This window comes from Anthonomus grandis, chromosome 6 (assembly GCF_022605725.1).
Source record: "Anthonomus grandis grandis chromosome 6, icAntGran1.3, whole genome shotgun sequence".
Lineage (NCBI taxonomy): Eukaryota > Metazoa > Arthropoda > Insecta > Coleoptera > Curculionidae > Anthonomus > Anthonomus grandis.
Window position 1 is genome coordinate 35,047,766 of NC_065551.1, and position 13,522 is coordinate 35,061,287.

The window sequence follows — 13,522 nt, forward strand, 5'->3', positions numbered from 1 at the left end:
CGAAAAATGGTGATTTCTCAAAAGAATTTCTTACTGGACAAATATTTGGGGTGGGTGGGGGGGGTAAGGGTTGTGTTGATAAAAAACTATGTTTTTGCAGAAAATATTTATTGAATATTTAATTTAATAACACTGTTTATTTAAATTTGTTATAATTTTTCTATATAAATATTTAGTATAAAAACAGCGTTATTAGATTAAATATTATGGACGAAAAACAATGATATTTTAGAAGAATTTCTTTAATATTTGAGGTGTATTAATCGAGTTTAAAAATTAGATATACAGGTTATCCTGTAAATAGTGGTCCAAGCAAAAACTGCAAATAGATTAGACAATACCCCATCGAAATAACACCATATAAAAAGTTAACAAAAGTGCAACGGTTTCCGAGATATTCGCATTTTTGGTAATTATTGAAAGGTAAAAAAAGCCAGAAAATATTAAATTATTTGGTTGATTTTATTTTTAGCTGGATTTTTCATAAGATGTATACCAGAATTTCTTCGTAAACCATTTATTTAAGAAAAAAATTCGCAAAATCTGACAGAATATTGTTTCTTATAGAAGTGTGAAATCCCTGTATAAAAAAATAAGAATACCGACCTTGTCGTACTTAAGCTTAAAAACTTTTGCATTTAATGTATACTCGGAAACATGATAAACCTATAAAAAAATGTATCTATAAAAGACTTATGTTATGATAGATTTTATTTGTCAGTAATTTACAAAAAACGCTAAGATTTCGAGAACCGATTCACTTTCGTTAAGCCTATGTTGGGTTATTCTGATAGGATATAGTCTAATCTATCTACAGTTTTCGTTTGGACTACTATTTACTGGACACCCTGTATAAGTCTTATGACAATTTTTTTAAATGTCCATATATTTGACCATATACGGTTGATAAATATACCTAAATCAAAAATTCTTTTAAAAATCGTTAAATAAATAATTAATGATAATATACGATGTGTTGCTTGAGGCTCTTAGAAATGAAAAATTGGAAAATGTTGACTATTAGAATTTAAGATATTGACGTGTCAATAAGAGGAAAATTATTCTCGTTCTTACAGGCACTTCTGAAATAAGGATTGGAATATCTTGACACTCAGTGTATGGATTTTTGCAATTTCTTTAAAAAAGTCTAAGCGAGTATTCAGAGTTTTTAAGAAATCAAAAACTTCAAAATGTTGACTACTGGAAATTAAGATATTGACGCCCTAAAAAAATTAATTAATTTTTTTTAAGACTTATCTTAAAAAAACTGAATTTTCACTTATTTGGGCTGAAAAATGGCTGTTCTACTGCCATTTTCATGACGATACACCTAGCTTTCGAAAAATAAAATGGGGTTTCTTCACGTTTTACCCTAAAACCTTAAGGTTATGTGAGAACAGCACAGATACAAAAATTATAAAATTTTTTATCACTTATAATTTTCTTGAAAAGCATTTTTTCTTAGACATGTTCTGCATAAAAACCGTTTTTTATTAAACTTACCCTTAGCCCCCCACCCACCCCACACTACTTACCAGTAAGAAATTGTTTTCAAAAATCATTGTTTTTCAAAATAATACGCATGAATAACAGCTGGTTTTGTACTTTGTATTTAATCTAATAATACAGTTTGTTTATTTAAATTTAATGCAATTATAAATATTTATATTAATAAATATTTAATATAAAAACAGAGCTATTAGATTGGATACTTTGGACGAAAAACGCTGATTTTTCAAAAGAATTTCTTACTGGACAAATATTTGGGGTGGGTGGGGGGGTAAGGGTTGTGTTAATGAAAAACAATGTTTTTGCAGAAGATATATATTCAATATTTAATTTAATAACACTGTTTATTTAAATTTTATATAATTTTATATATAAATATTTAGTATAAAAACAGCGTTATTAGATTAGATAATATGGACGAAAAACAGTGATTTTTTAGAAGAATTTCATTAAATATTTAAGGTGTAGTAATCAAGTTTAAAAATTATATTTTATGTAAATGTCGTGTCAATTTTTTTTAAATGCCGAAATTTTCTTTTTTTTTTGTGAACAGTGAAAAGAATAATGAACAGTAAATTTTAATATACCTTGACCATATACACTTTTAGAATGAAAATTTCAATATCTTGACTTCCAATTTATGAACTTTCGCAGTTTCTTATAAACAGACTAAAAGAGCCTTTAGAGTCTCTTAAAAATCAAATATTGCGAAATGTCATCTACTAGAACTTAAGATATTGACGTGCCAATAAGAGACGAGTTATTTTCTTTCTTACAGGAACTCCTGGAATAAAAATCTTGACTTCAATATGACAACAGTTAGTAATGTTTTCATTCATTGCCTTAGGTTTACGAGTGCCTAAAAGTACCTTTTTTAATTTATTCCTTTAAAGGGTAACTAAAATTGTTTCGGTCATCCTCCACTAAATTTATTTGAAAAATCATCTATCCTACATGTTTCGGACATATAAGATGTCCATTATCAGGGATCTATAAAGAACCGAGGAAACTTATAAGCTAAGGATAAAAAGTGTTGAAATAAAAGGTGTTAAAATTAACTTACATACAATGAGGGTTTTCGTCACAACATATGAAAGGCTATCGTGCTTCTGGCAAGGTCAAAGACTAAAATAACAATAAATAAAAAGGGCATCTACAAAAATGATAAAAAGCTTAATTAAATTGGACGTTAAAGACAAAAAAACTTACATTAAGCTGCATAAGACTGGGAGTAAACAGGATACAAAACTAAGATAATTGTTATGTCAACAAGAACTAAGAACAAAAGAAATATATAAATTTTCAAAAGATGATAGGGCGCGCCCTATGACCGAAACAATTTTAGTTACCCTTTGACTTATTAATTCTACTGCAAGTGGGGACTACTTCTTCAACTTATTTCTTTCATTTAAATACATCACCTGATAATTCCAACTAAAAATCCTTTTTACTTTATTTTATTTAATTGCCTTAAATAAATAATCGTAATAATGCCTTAAATTTTTGAGAAGTGAGGATGCTTTTTTAGTTTCCAATTTATCTTATAATTATGCATAACTTAAATGGATATGTTAAACAGTTCCTTTTATTCCTACTTGTATCGTCATTCTTATTCAATTAGCCCTACTAGTTAATATTATTAATTAATTCCTAATTAATCCGTTTTTTTAAATTATATATTTGTGTGTTAAAATTGTGTGGGATTGAGTTGCAACTTACGTTATTGATAAGTAAGAATAACTCTATGCTTGGCCATTTTAAGATTTTATATATGATTTATTACTGCTGTTTTTTTTCTTTTATTACAATATATTTGATTTAAAAGCAGCAAGGGTGAAAGCGATCTATTCTTTAAAATTTACAAGAAAAATAGACACAAAGGGTATGGATTTCGTCACAGTTTTACATGGCCTAAAAAAAAGAAAATATTTCTAAATACCTAGATAACAGTCAAAAGTAAAGTCACATTACACATCCAAAAAAAGGTTAAAAAGAAAAAGAAATACTGCCTAATTGGCTAGGTAGCTGTCTACATCATAAAAACATTTATTGGCTAGGAATTACTTTAATTTTATGTTAATTGTTAAAACGGTTTTGCTGCATTTGGTAATTTGTTATATAGTTTTGGACCTATTAATAATTGAAAAGAATTGAATGGAGTCAACATTGATTTATTTATTTTTTCCTAAATAATTAGACTGTTAATGCTGCATAATCGTTATTTTGCTTGCTAAGCCATCGGTCATAATAATTTTAATCATGCAGTGAATTTTATGGAATTAGGGATACAATTTGCAATTTATCCTAAAGTTATGCATAATTGAAGTGAGTATGATAAACGATTTCTTTTATTCTCACTTGTATTTTTTTAAATTATGTTTTGACTCTATATACATTTTTTTTATATTACTAGATATTGATTATAATTAATCACTTATTCGCGTTCCTTTAAATATTGAATTTTTTTTTTATAATAATGGATAGTTTGCAAGTTATTTTTTTAATCAGTTTTTCTCATCGATCTCGGACTTCTAGTGCCTATAAAATAAAATTTTAATGGTCTAAATTTTTTTTTTGCTTTTTCCAGATAATTAAAAATTTTGTTTTGTTTTGATTTAAATTAAATTAAGGAAAGTACTTTTTTTTATTAAATTTTAAATTTTTTTAGTCAATTTTCCAAAAACCTCACTTGTCACTCCTTGTTTTAATTATGTCCTATTAACTAACTTTACCTATTTTTAATAACAATAATCATTGGGACAGACATGTTACACAATTGTAGGATTTTTAATGATACTTCTCACTGTGAATTTCAATTTTTCGGAAAATTACGACTATTTGTGACAATATTGCCTTTTTTTTAAATTTTATTGTATTAAATTAAATTGTAAATTATTATTGTATTTATTTAATAATTTTCTGTATAAAAATTATATTTGGTTTTTGGAATCATAATTTTGATGGTTTAAAAAAATTTTCTTGTTTCTCCTAGACCATTGTTTTTTTCCTTTTTTAGTGAAGATTTTTTTCTAGTTAATACTGAAACATTCAATAAACGGCAAATTATTTTATTTCTTACAGGCACTCCTTAAATAATAATTCCAATATTTTGACTTTCAGTGCATAGATTTTTGTAGTTTCTTCAAAAAATAGAGCTTCCAGACTCTCCTAAATATTTAAAATTGCAAAATATTGACGACTAGAACTTGCCAGTAAGAGACAAATTATTTTGGTTCTTACAGGCACACTTAGAATAAGAATTCCAATATTTAGACTTGTATGGAGTTTTGCAATTTCTTCAGAAAAGACTAAAAGAGCCCTTTTAAAAAATTACAAAATATTGTGTACTAGAACTTAAGATATTCACGTGCCAATAAGAGACAAATTATTTTACTTCTTACAGGCACTCCTGGAATAAGAATTCTAATTTCGCGACATTCAGTGTATAGATTTTTGCAATTGCATTTAAGAGTCGTCAGAGTCTTTAAAAAATAAAAAAATTGCAAAATACTACTAGAACTTAAGATAATGACGTACCAATAAGGAACAAATTATTTTGTTTCTTACAGGCACACTTACAATAAGAATTCCAATATTTAGACTTCCAATGTATGGATTTTTGCAATTTCTTCAAAAAAGACTAAAAGAGCCTTGAGAGCCCTTTAAAAATCAAATATTACAAAATTTTGTGTACTAGAAGTTAAGATATTCACGTGCCAATAGGAGACAACTTATTTTCTTTTTTACAGGAACTCCTGGAATAAAAATCTTCACTTATAATATATAACAACAGTTAATAATGTTTTTATGGTACATTATTTTAGATTAACAAGTGCCTGAAAGTACTTTTTTTAATTTAATTCATTTCTTAAAATTAAAAACACTACCTGATATTTCCAAGTGTCTAAAAATCCTCCAAATTTCCATTGTTGTTTACTTTAATTTAATTGCCTAAAATAAATAATCCTAATAATTTTAAATATGCTTTAAATTTTATGTAATTAGGAATGCTTTAATTTGCCATTTATTTTAAAGGTATGCATAACTTAAATGCATATGATAAACCGTTTCTTTTATACGTACTTGTATTGTAATTCTTACTTAATTTGCACTACTAGTTATTAATTATAATGAATTCCTAATTAACATTTTTTTTTAATGTAATGCATTTTTCTGTTATAATAATGCAGCTTAGGTTATTGTCAATTCAGAGTAACTCTTCGCTTACCTATTTTAAGATTTTATAAATAATTAATAATGTTGTTTGTTTTCTTTAATTATATTATTATTTGATGATTTTAATTTAAAAATCAGTAAAGGTAAAAAAGCTTTATTCTTTGAAATTAACAAATTTTAAATGTTATTTTTTTAAGTCGATATTGATTTATTTATTTGTATTCAATAATTAATGCCGCATAATTGTTATTTTATTTACTGAGCTATCAGTCATAATAATTTCATTTATGCATTTAATTTTATAAAATTACGGATGCGTGAATTTGCAATTTATCCTACAGCAACAGTTTCATTTATTCTTATTGGTTTTTTGACTTAATATACACAATGTACTACTAGTTATTAATTATTCACGTTTCTTTAAATATTTAATTTTAATAATTAATTCCTAAAACACTGAATTTCGATGAGTTTTTAACTCATTATCGTCTGACTTTCAGTTTCTTGAATAAGATTTTGATGTTCTAAAAAATATTTTTTTTTTGTTCTTTCCAGGGAGTTGAAGATGTTATTTTTTTCTTTTTTAGTCAATAAGCATTTTGTTCATTGCTTTATACTTTTTTTTTGTTAATTTTTTTTTAAAACCCCACTGGTTACTCCTTGTTTCAATTATTTCCTATTGAACTTTTTCCCATTTTCAGTAGCAATAATCGTTGGAATACACATGTGACATGAATATTTCAAATTTTAGAATTTTTAATGATACTCCTCACTTTGAATTTCAATTTTTCGCAAAATTACGACTATTTGTGACAATATTGCCCCTTTTTTAAATTTTAATAAAATCATTCGGTCCGCACTGATGAACTCGTTTATTGGCCCCCGTTATATTAAATGAAAAAAAAAAAGTCCTACGTTATTGAAACACGAAACGGCACAGCAGGGATATTAAAAATATCATCCGTCTCTATATTGAATTTTCCCTCGTAACAAAAAAAAAACAAAAAAGTTAAAATAATTAAATTTAAATTGCTAATAATAAACCGGCTGTTTTCGAAGCAATTTTTCGTGACATTTGAAAATTCTGCTTCCTTGTCGATCTGTATATTAAAGCTCACGTATTTTCTCTCTCCTTTTAGCCCTTTGATAAATGTTACATCGGAGCTACGCCCGAGCTAGACGAAGAGCGGATATTTTGCGGTCAAATGTCCGCCATTTATTTGTTTAGTGAAGCACTGACGCCACATCAGATTTGTGCCATGCATAGACTAGGACCGGGCTATAAGGTGAGTAGATATTTAAAAAAAATATATATTTTATAAGCAGCATTATTTTATTCCAATATTTAGGTTCTTCTGTTTATGAGAGACTTTTAGGCTTTTAGAGTTGATTTTTTTTACTTAAAGTAGTCATTTTATTAAGAGAAACTCTGTCCCAAATTGTCGATTCTAAAAGTCTTTTGTTTCCTGAAATATGGACGTTTGTATCATCAAATGTTGAGGTTTCTTCAAAGTTTATAGTGCTGACTTAATCCATTTTTTTAGTTAGGTAATATGACTTGAATCCTCTTTTCCATTTAAGATTTTAAGGGTTTAGTAGGGGGTGAAAAATTCAAAATTGACGAGTAATAGTACTTTTCTTACAATCTATGCACAATTTCTAAATGATAGACATGATTTTATTATCATTTTTTAAGATTTCTAGGTAACATGGGGATGTTCATTCCCCCATTCTATTTGCCAATTATATCCAGAATTGATGAAGCAAATTATAGTTTATAGAGCCAATTCAATTTTTACAGTGCCTTAATTTTTTTTTACCTTCAAATTTTTTTCTTTTAAGTATTTTTACTGAAATATTTTTAGTTTCTTCCAGGCAATTAAAATATTATTTTTTATTGTTTTTTTTTTAATTTTTTTTCAGGTAGTTCAGATATTTAATTTTGTGTCTTAAAAATTAAATGTTGAAACTGTGTTTTAACCTACTGTATAGATGGTGAGATAAAAGTGATATTTTCCTATTGTAATTTGACCAATTATACCCGAAAAATACTATTTCCAGACGATCCAGACAATACTCATAAAATGACACCATGATATAGAAAATAGAGGAAAAAGTTGAATTTTCATTTATATATTTCTCTCTCAGTTTAACAATTAAAAAAAGTTGGAAATAAAGTGATATTTCTTGTTATAATTTGACCAATTATACTCGAAAAACAGTAATTCCAGATGATCCAGACAACACTAATAAAATGACACAGTTTAGGAATTAGAAGAAGATGGCAACAAAGTGATATTTTCCTATTATAATTTGACTAAATTACTGGATCCAGTTGATTTTTTTTAACGTTTTCCAGAAACTGGAAATCGGTTTTTCTAGGCAAAAAGTTAGTTTCAAGGTTTATTTTTTATTGTTTTTCCCAGGCAATTAATAATTATTTATATTCACTTCCTAAAAGTATTTTTTTCAATTTTTTTAAACTTAATTCCCTTAAAAATATTTTTTGCAGTAATTTAATTAATTTTCATTGGTTGACTTAATTTTCATTTATTTCCCATTTTTAATTTATTTTCATAAATTTAATCAGTTTTAAATGCCTGAAAAAAAATTTTTTTGTCCGTTATTTTTATTCGGTCTTTTTCATTAATCTCTGCTTTTTACTTTCTGGAAAAAAATGCAAAAAAAAATTTACATAGTTAATAAAGTAAGAATTTTCCTTTAAACACCCTCATTACTAAACACAAATTTGACATTATGTCCCTAAACTTATAACTTTCCATATTTTAATTATTTTTGTTGTTGTATATTTTATTTGCAATTAAAATCTCATTCCTTTAAGCTAATTTTCATGAAAATCTGTGAACTATTAATGAATTTATGCTTAATTTTCTACCTTCTTATTTTTTACCTTCAAATTTTTTTCTTTTAAGTATTTTTACTGAAATATTTTTAGTTTCTTCCAGGCAATTAAAATATTATTTTTTATTGTTTTTTTTTATTTTTATTTTTAAATATTTCATTTTGTGTCTTAAAAATTAAATGTTGAAACTGTGTTTTAACCTACTCTATAGATGGTGAGATAAAAGTGATATTTTCCTATTATAATTTGACCTATTATACCCGAAAAATACTATTTCCAGACAATCCAGACAATACTAATAAAATGACACCACGATATAGAAAAATAGAGGAAAAAGTTGAATTCCCATTTATATATTTCTCTCTCAGTTTAACAATTAAAAAAGGATGGAAATAAAGTGATATTTTTTGTTATAATTTGACCAATTATACTCGAAAAACAGTAACTCCAGATGATCCAGACAACACTAATAAAATGACACAGTTTAGGAATTAGAAGAAGAAGGCAACAAAGTGATATTTTCCTATTATAATTTGACTAAATTACTGGATCCAGTTGATTTTTTTTAACGTTTTCCAGAAACTGGAAATTTCGGTTTTTCTAGGCAAAAAGTTATTTTCAAGGTTTATTTTTTATTGTTTTCCCAGGCAATAAATAATTATATTTATTCACTTCCTAAAAGTATTTTTTTCAATTTTTTTAAACCTAATTCCCTTATAAATATTTTTTGCAGTAATTTAATTAATTTTCATTGGTTGATTCAATGTTCATTTATTTCTCATTTTTAATTTAATTTTCATAAATTTAATCAGTTTTAAATGCCTGAAAAAAAATTTTTTTTTTCATTATTTTTATTCGGTATTTTTCATTAATCTCTGCTTTTTACTTCTTGGACAAAAATGTTAAAAAAAATTACATAGTTAATAAAGTAAGAATTTTCCTTTAAACACCCTCATTACTAAACACAAATTTGACATTATGTCTCTACACTTATAACTTTCCATATTTTAATTATTTTTGTTGTTGTATATTTTATTTGCAATTAAAATCTCATTCCTTTAAGCTAATTTTCATGAAAATCTGTGAACTATTAATGAATTTATGCTTAATTTTCTACCTTCTTATTTTTTACCTTCAAATTTTTTTCTTTTAGGTATTTTTACTGAAATATTTTTAGTTTCTTCCAGGCAATTAAAATATTATTTTTTATTGTTTTTTTTTTAATTTTTTTTTCAGGTAGTTCAGATATTTAATTTTGTGTCTTAAAAATTAAATGTTGAAACTGTGTTTTAACATACTCTATAGATGGTGAGATAATAGTGATATTTTCCTATTATAATTTGACCAATTATACCCCAAAAAAATACTATTTCCAGATGATCCAGACAATACTAATAAAATGACACCATGATATAGAAAATAGAGGAGAAAGTTGAATTTTCGTTTATATATTTCTCTCTTAGTTTAACAATTAAAAAAGGATGGGAATAAAGTGATATTTTTTGTTATAATTTGACCAATTATACTCGAAAAACAGTAATTCCAGATGATCCAGACAACACCAATAAAATGACACAGTTTAAGAATTAGAAGAAGATGGCAACAAAGTGATATTTTCCTATTATAATTTGACTAAATTACTGGATCCAGTTGATTTTTTTTAACGTTTTCCAGAAACTGCAAATTTCGGTTTTTCTAGGCAAAAAGTTATTTTCAAGGTTTATTTTTTATTGTTTTTCCCAGAAAATTAATAATTATATTTATTCACTTCCTAAAAGTATTTTTTTCAATTTTTTTAAACTTAATTCCCTTAAAAATATTTTTTGCAGTAATTTAATTAATTTTCATTGGTTGATTTAATTTTCATTTATTTCCCATTTTTAATTTAATTTTCATAAATTTAATCAGTTTTAAATGCCTGAAAAAAAATTTTTTTGTCCGTTATTTTTATTCGGTCTTTTTCATTATTCTCTGCTTTTTACTTCCTGGAAAAAAATGCAAAAAAAAATTTACATAGTTAATAAAGTAAGAATTTTCCTTTAAACACCCTCATTACTAAACACAAATTTCACATTATGTCTCTACACTTATAACTTTCCATATTTTAATTATTTTTGTTGTTGTATATTTTATTTGCAATTAAAATCTCATTCCTTTAAGCTAATTTTCATGAAAATCTGTGAACTATTAATGAATTTATGCTTAATTTTCTACCTTCTTATTTTTTACCTTCAAATTTTTTTCTTTTAAGTATTTTTACTGAAATATTTTTAGTTTCTTCCAGGCAATTAAAATATTATTTTTTATTGTTTTTTTTTTATTTTTTTTCAGGTAGTTCAGATATTTCATTTTGTGTCATAAAAATTAAATGTTGAAACTGTGTTTTAACCTACTGTATAGATGGTGAGATAATAGTGATATTTTCCTATTATAATTTGACCAATTATATCCGAAAAATACTATTTCCAGACGATCCAGACAATAAAAATAAAATGACACCATGATATAGAAAATAGAGGAAAAAGTTGAATTCTCATTTATATATTTCTCTCCCAGTTTAACAATTAAAAAAGTATGGGAATAAAGTGATATTTTTCTGTTATAATTTGACCAATTATACTCGAAAAACAGTAATTCCAGATGATCCAGACAACACTCATAAAATAACACAGTTTAGGAATTAGAAGAAGATGGCAACAATGTGATATTTTCCTATTATAATTTGACTAAATACTGGATCCAGTTGATTTTTTTAACGTTTTCCAGAAACTGCAAATTTCGGTTTTTCTAGGCAAAAAGTTATTTTCAAGGTTTATTTTTTATTGTTTTCCCAGGCAATTAATAATTATATTTATTCACTTCCTAAAAGTATTTTTTTTTCATTTTTTTGAAACTTAATTCCCTTATAAATATTTTTTGCAATAATTTTATTAATTTTCATTGGTTGATTTAATTTTCATTTATTTCCCATTTTTAATTTAATTTTCATAAATTTAATCAGTTTTAAATGCCTGAAAAAAAATTTTTTTTTTCATTATTTTTATTCGGTATTTTTCATTAATCTCTGCTTTTTACTTCTTGGACAAAAATGTTAAAAAAAATTACATAGTTAATAAAGTAAGAATTTTCCTTTAAACACCCTCATTACTAAACACAAATTTGACATTATGTCTCTACACTTATAACTTTCCATATTTTAATTATTTTTGTTGTTGTATATTTTATTTGCAATTAAAATCTCATTCCTTTAAGCTAATTTTCATGAAAATCTGTGAACTATTAATGAATTTATGCTTAATTTTCTACCTTCTTATTTTTTACCTTCAAATTTTTTTCTTTTAAGTATTTTTACTGAAATATTTTTAGTTTCTTCCAGGCAATTAAAATATTATTTTTTATTGTTTTTTTTTATTTTTATTTTTAAATATTTCATTTTGTGTCTTAAAAATTAAATGTTAAAACTGTGTTTTAACCTACTCTATAGATGGTGAGATAAAAGTGATATTTTCCTATTATAATTTAACCTATTACACCCGAAAAATACTATTTCCAGACAATCGAGACAATACTCATAAAATAACACCATGATATAGAAAATAGAGGAAAAAGTTGAAGTCTCATTTATATATCTCTCTCTCAGTTTAACAATTAAAAAAGGATGGAAATAAAGTGATATTTTTCTGTTATAATTTGACCAATTATACTCGAAAAATAGTAATTCCAGATAATCCAGACAACACTAATAAAATGACACAGTTTAGGAATTAGAAGAAGATGGCAACAAAGTGATATTTTCCTATTATAATTTGACTAAATTACTGGATCTAGTAGATTTTTTAATGTTTTCCAGAAACTGGAAATTTCGGTTTTTTTAGGCAAAAAGTTATTTTCAAGGTTTATTTTTTATTGTTTTTCCCAGGAAATTAATAATTATATTTATTCACTTCCTTAAAGTATTTTTTCCATTTTTTTGAAACTTAATTCCCTTATAAATATTTTTTGCAATAATTTTATTAATTTTCATTGGTTGATTTAATTTTCATTTATTTCCCATTTTTAATTTAATTTTCATAAATTTAATCAGTTTTAAATGCCTGAAAAAAAATTTTTTTTTTTCATTATTTTTATTCGGTATTTTTCATTAATCTCTGCTTTTTACTTCTTGGACAAAAATGTTAAAAAAAATTACATAGTTAATAAAGTAAGAATTTTCCTTTAAACACCCTCATTACTAAACACAAATTTGACATTATGTCTCTACACTTATAACTTTCCATATTTTAATTATTTTTATTGTTGTATATTTTATTTGCAATTAAAATCTCATTCCTTTAAGCTAATTTTCATGAAAATCTGTGAACTATTAATAAATTTATGCTTAATTTTCCCTTAAACACCCGCATTATTAAACACAAATTTGACATTATGTCTCTACATTTATACTTTTCCATATTTCAATTATTTTTGTTGTTGTATATTTTATTTGCAATTTTTTTTATTAACAACAGTAATAACAGTCTTTATTTAAAAAAAAAACTATATACAAGAAAGCAATAAATTCAGCCAATCATAATTATAAATAAATTATTATTCATAAATTAACTAATAATTAACATATTCCAGAGCCAGTTCAGGTTTGACAATGAGTGCAACATAAATTTACCAGACAATCACAAACGGGTGAGTGACAGTAGTGAGGAAAATGCACAAAGCATGGTTATTATTACTGCATCCGATGTACGAACCGTAAGCATTTATTTTATTTTATTTTATTTTATTTTTATTATATTTATTTATTTGAGAGATTTTTATGCAAATTAAATCCCCGTATCATTTTTTTTTTACGCTGACGAAGCCCTTATATAACGGTATTTATTTCAAATATTAAATTATTTTATGTACGCATTTTTGCATGTGTATATCTGAAATTGAAATCTAAAGCATATTATTTTACCAGGCATTTATAAATTTAAT

General features: G+C 25.0%; 1 protein-coding gene across 6 annotated transcripts in view; it reads left to right on the forward strand.

Annotated features, from left to right (window-relative positions):
* Positions 1-13,522, forward strand: part of LOC126737822 (neurobeachin) — a 529,789-nt gene that overhangs the window by 201,761 nt on the left and 314,506 nt on the right. For 4 of the 6 annotated variants that reach the window (XM_050442880.1, XM_050442881.1, XM_050442882.1 and 1 more), the window contains exons 9-10: positions 6,825-6,971; positions 13,172-13,294. In XM_050442880.1, the coding sequence (XP_050298837.1) occupies positions 6,825-6,971; positions 13,172-13,294 (270 nt within the window). The remainder of the gene's footprint in view (positions 1-6,824; positions 6,972-13,171; positions 13,295-13,522) is intronic. The other 2 variants (XM_050442884.1, XM_050442885.1) reach the window with 2 other exon arrangements.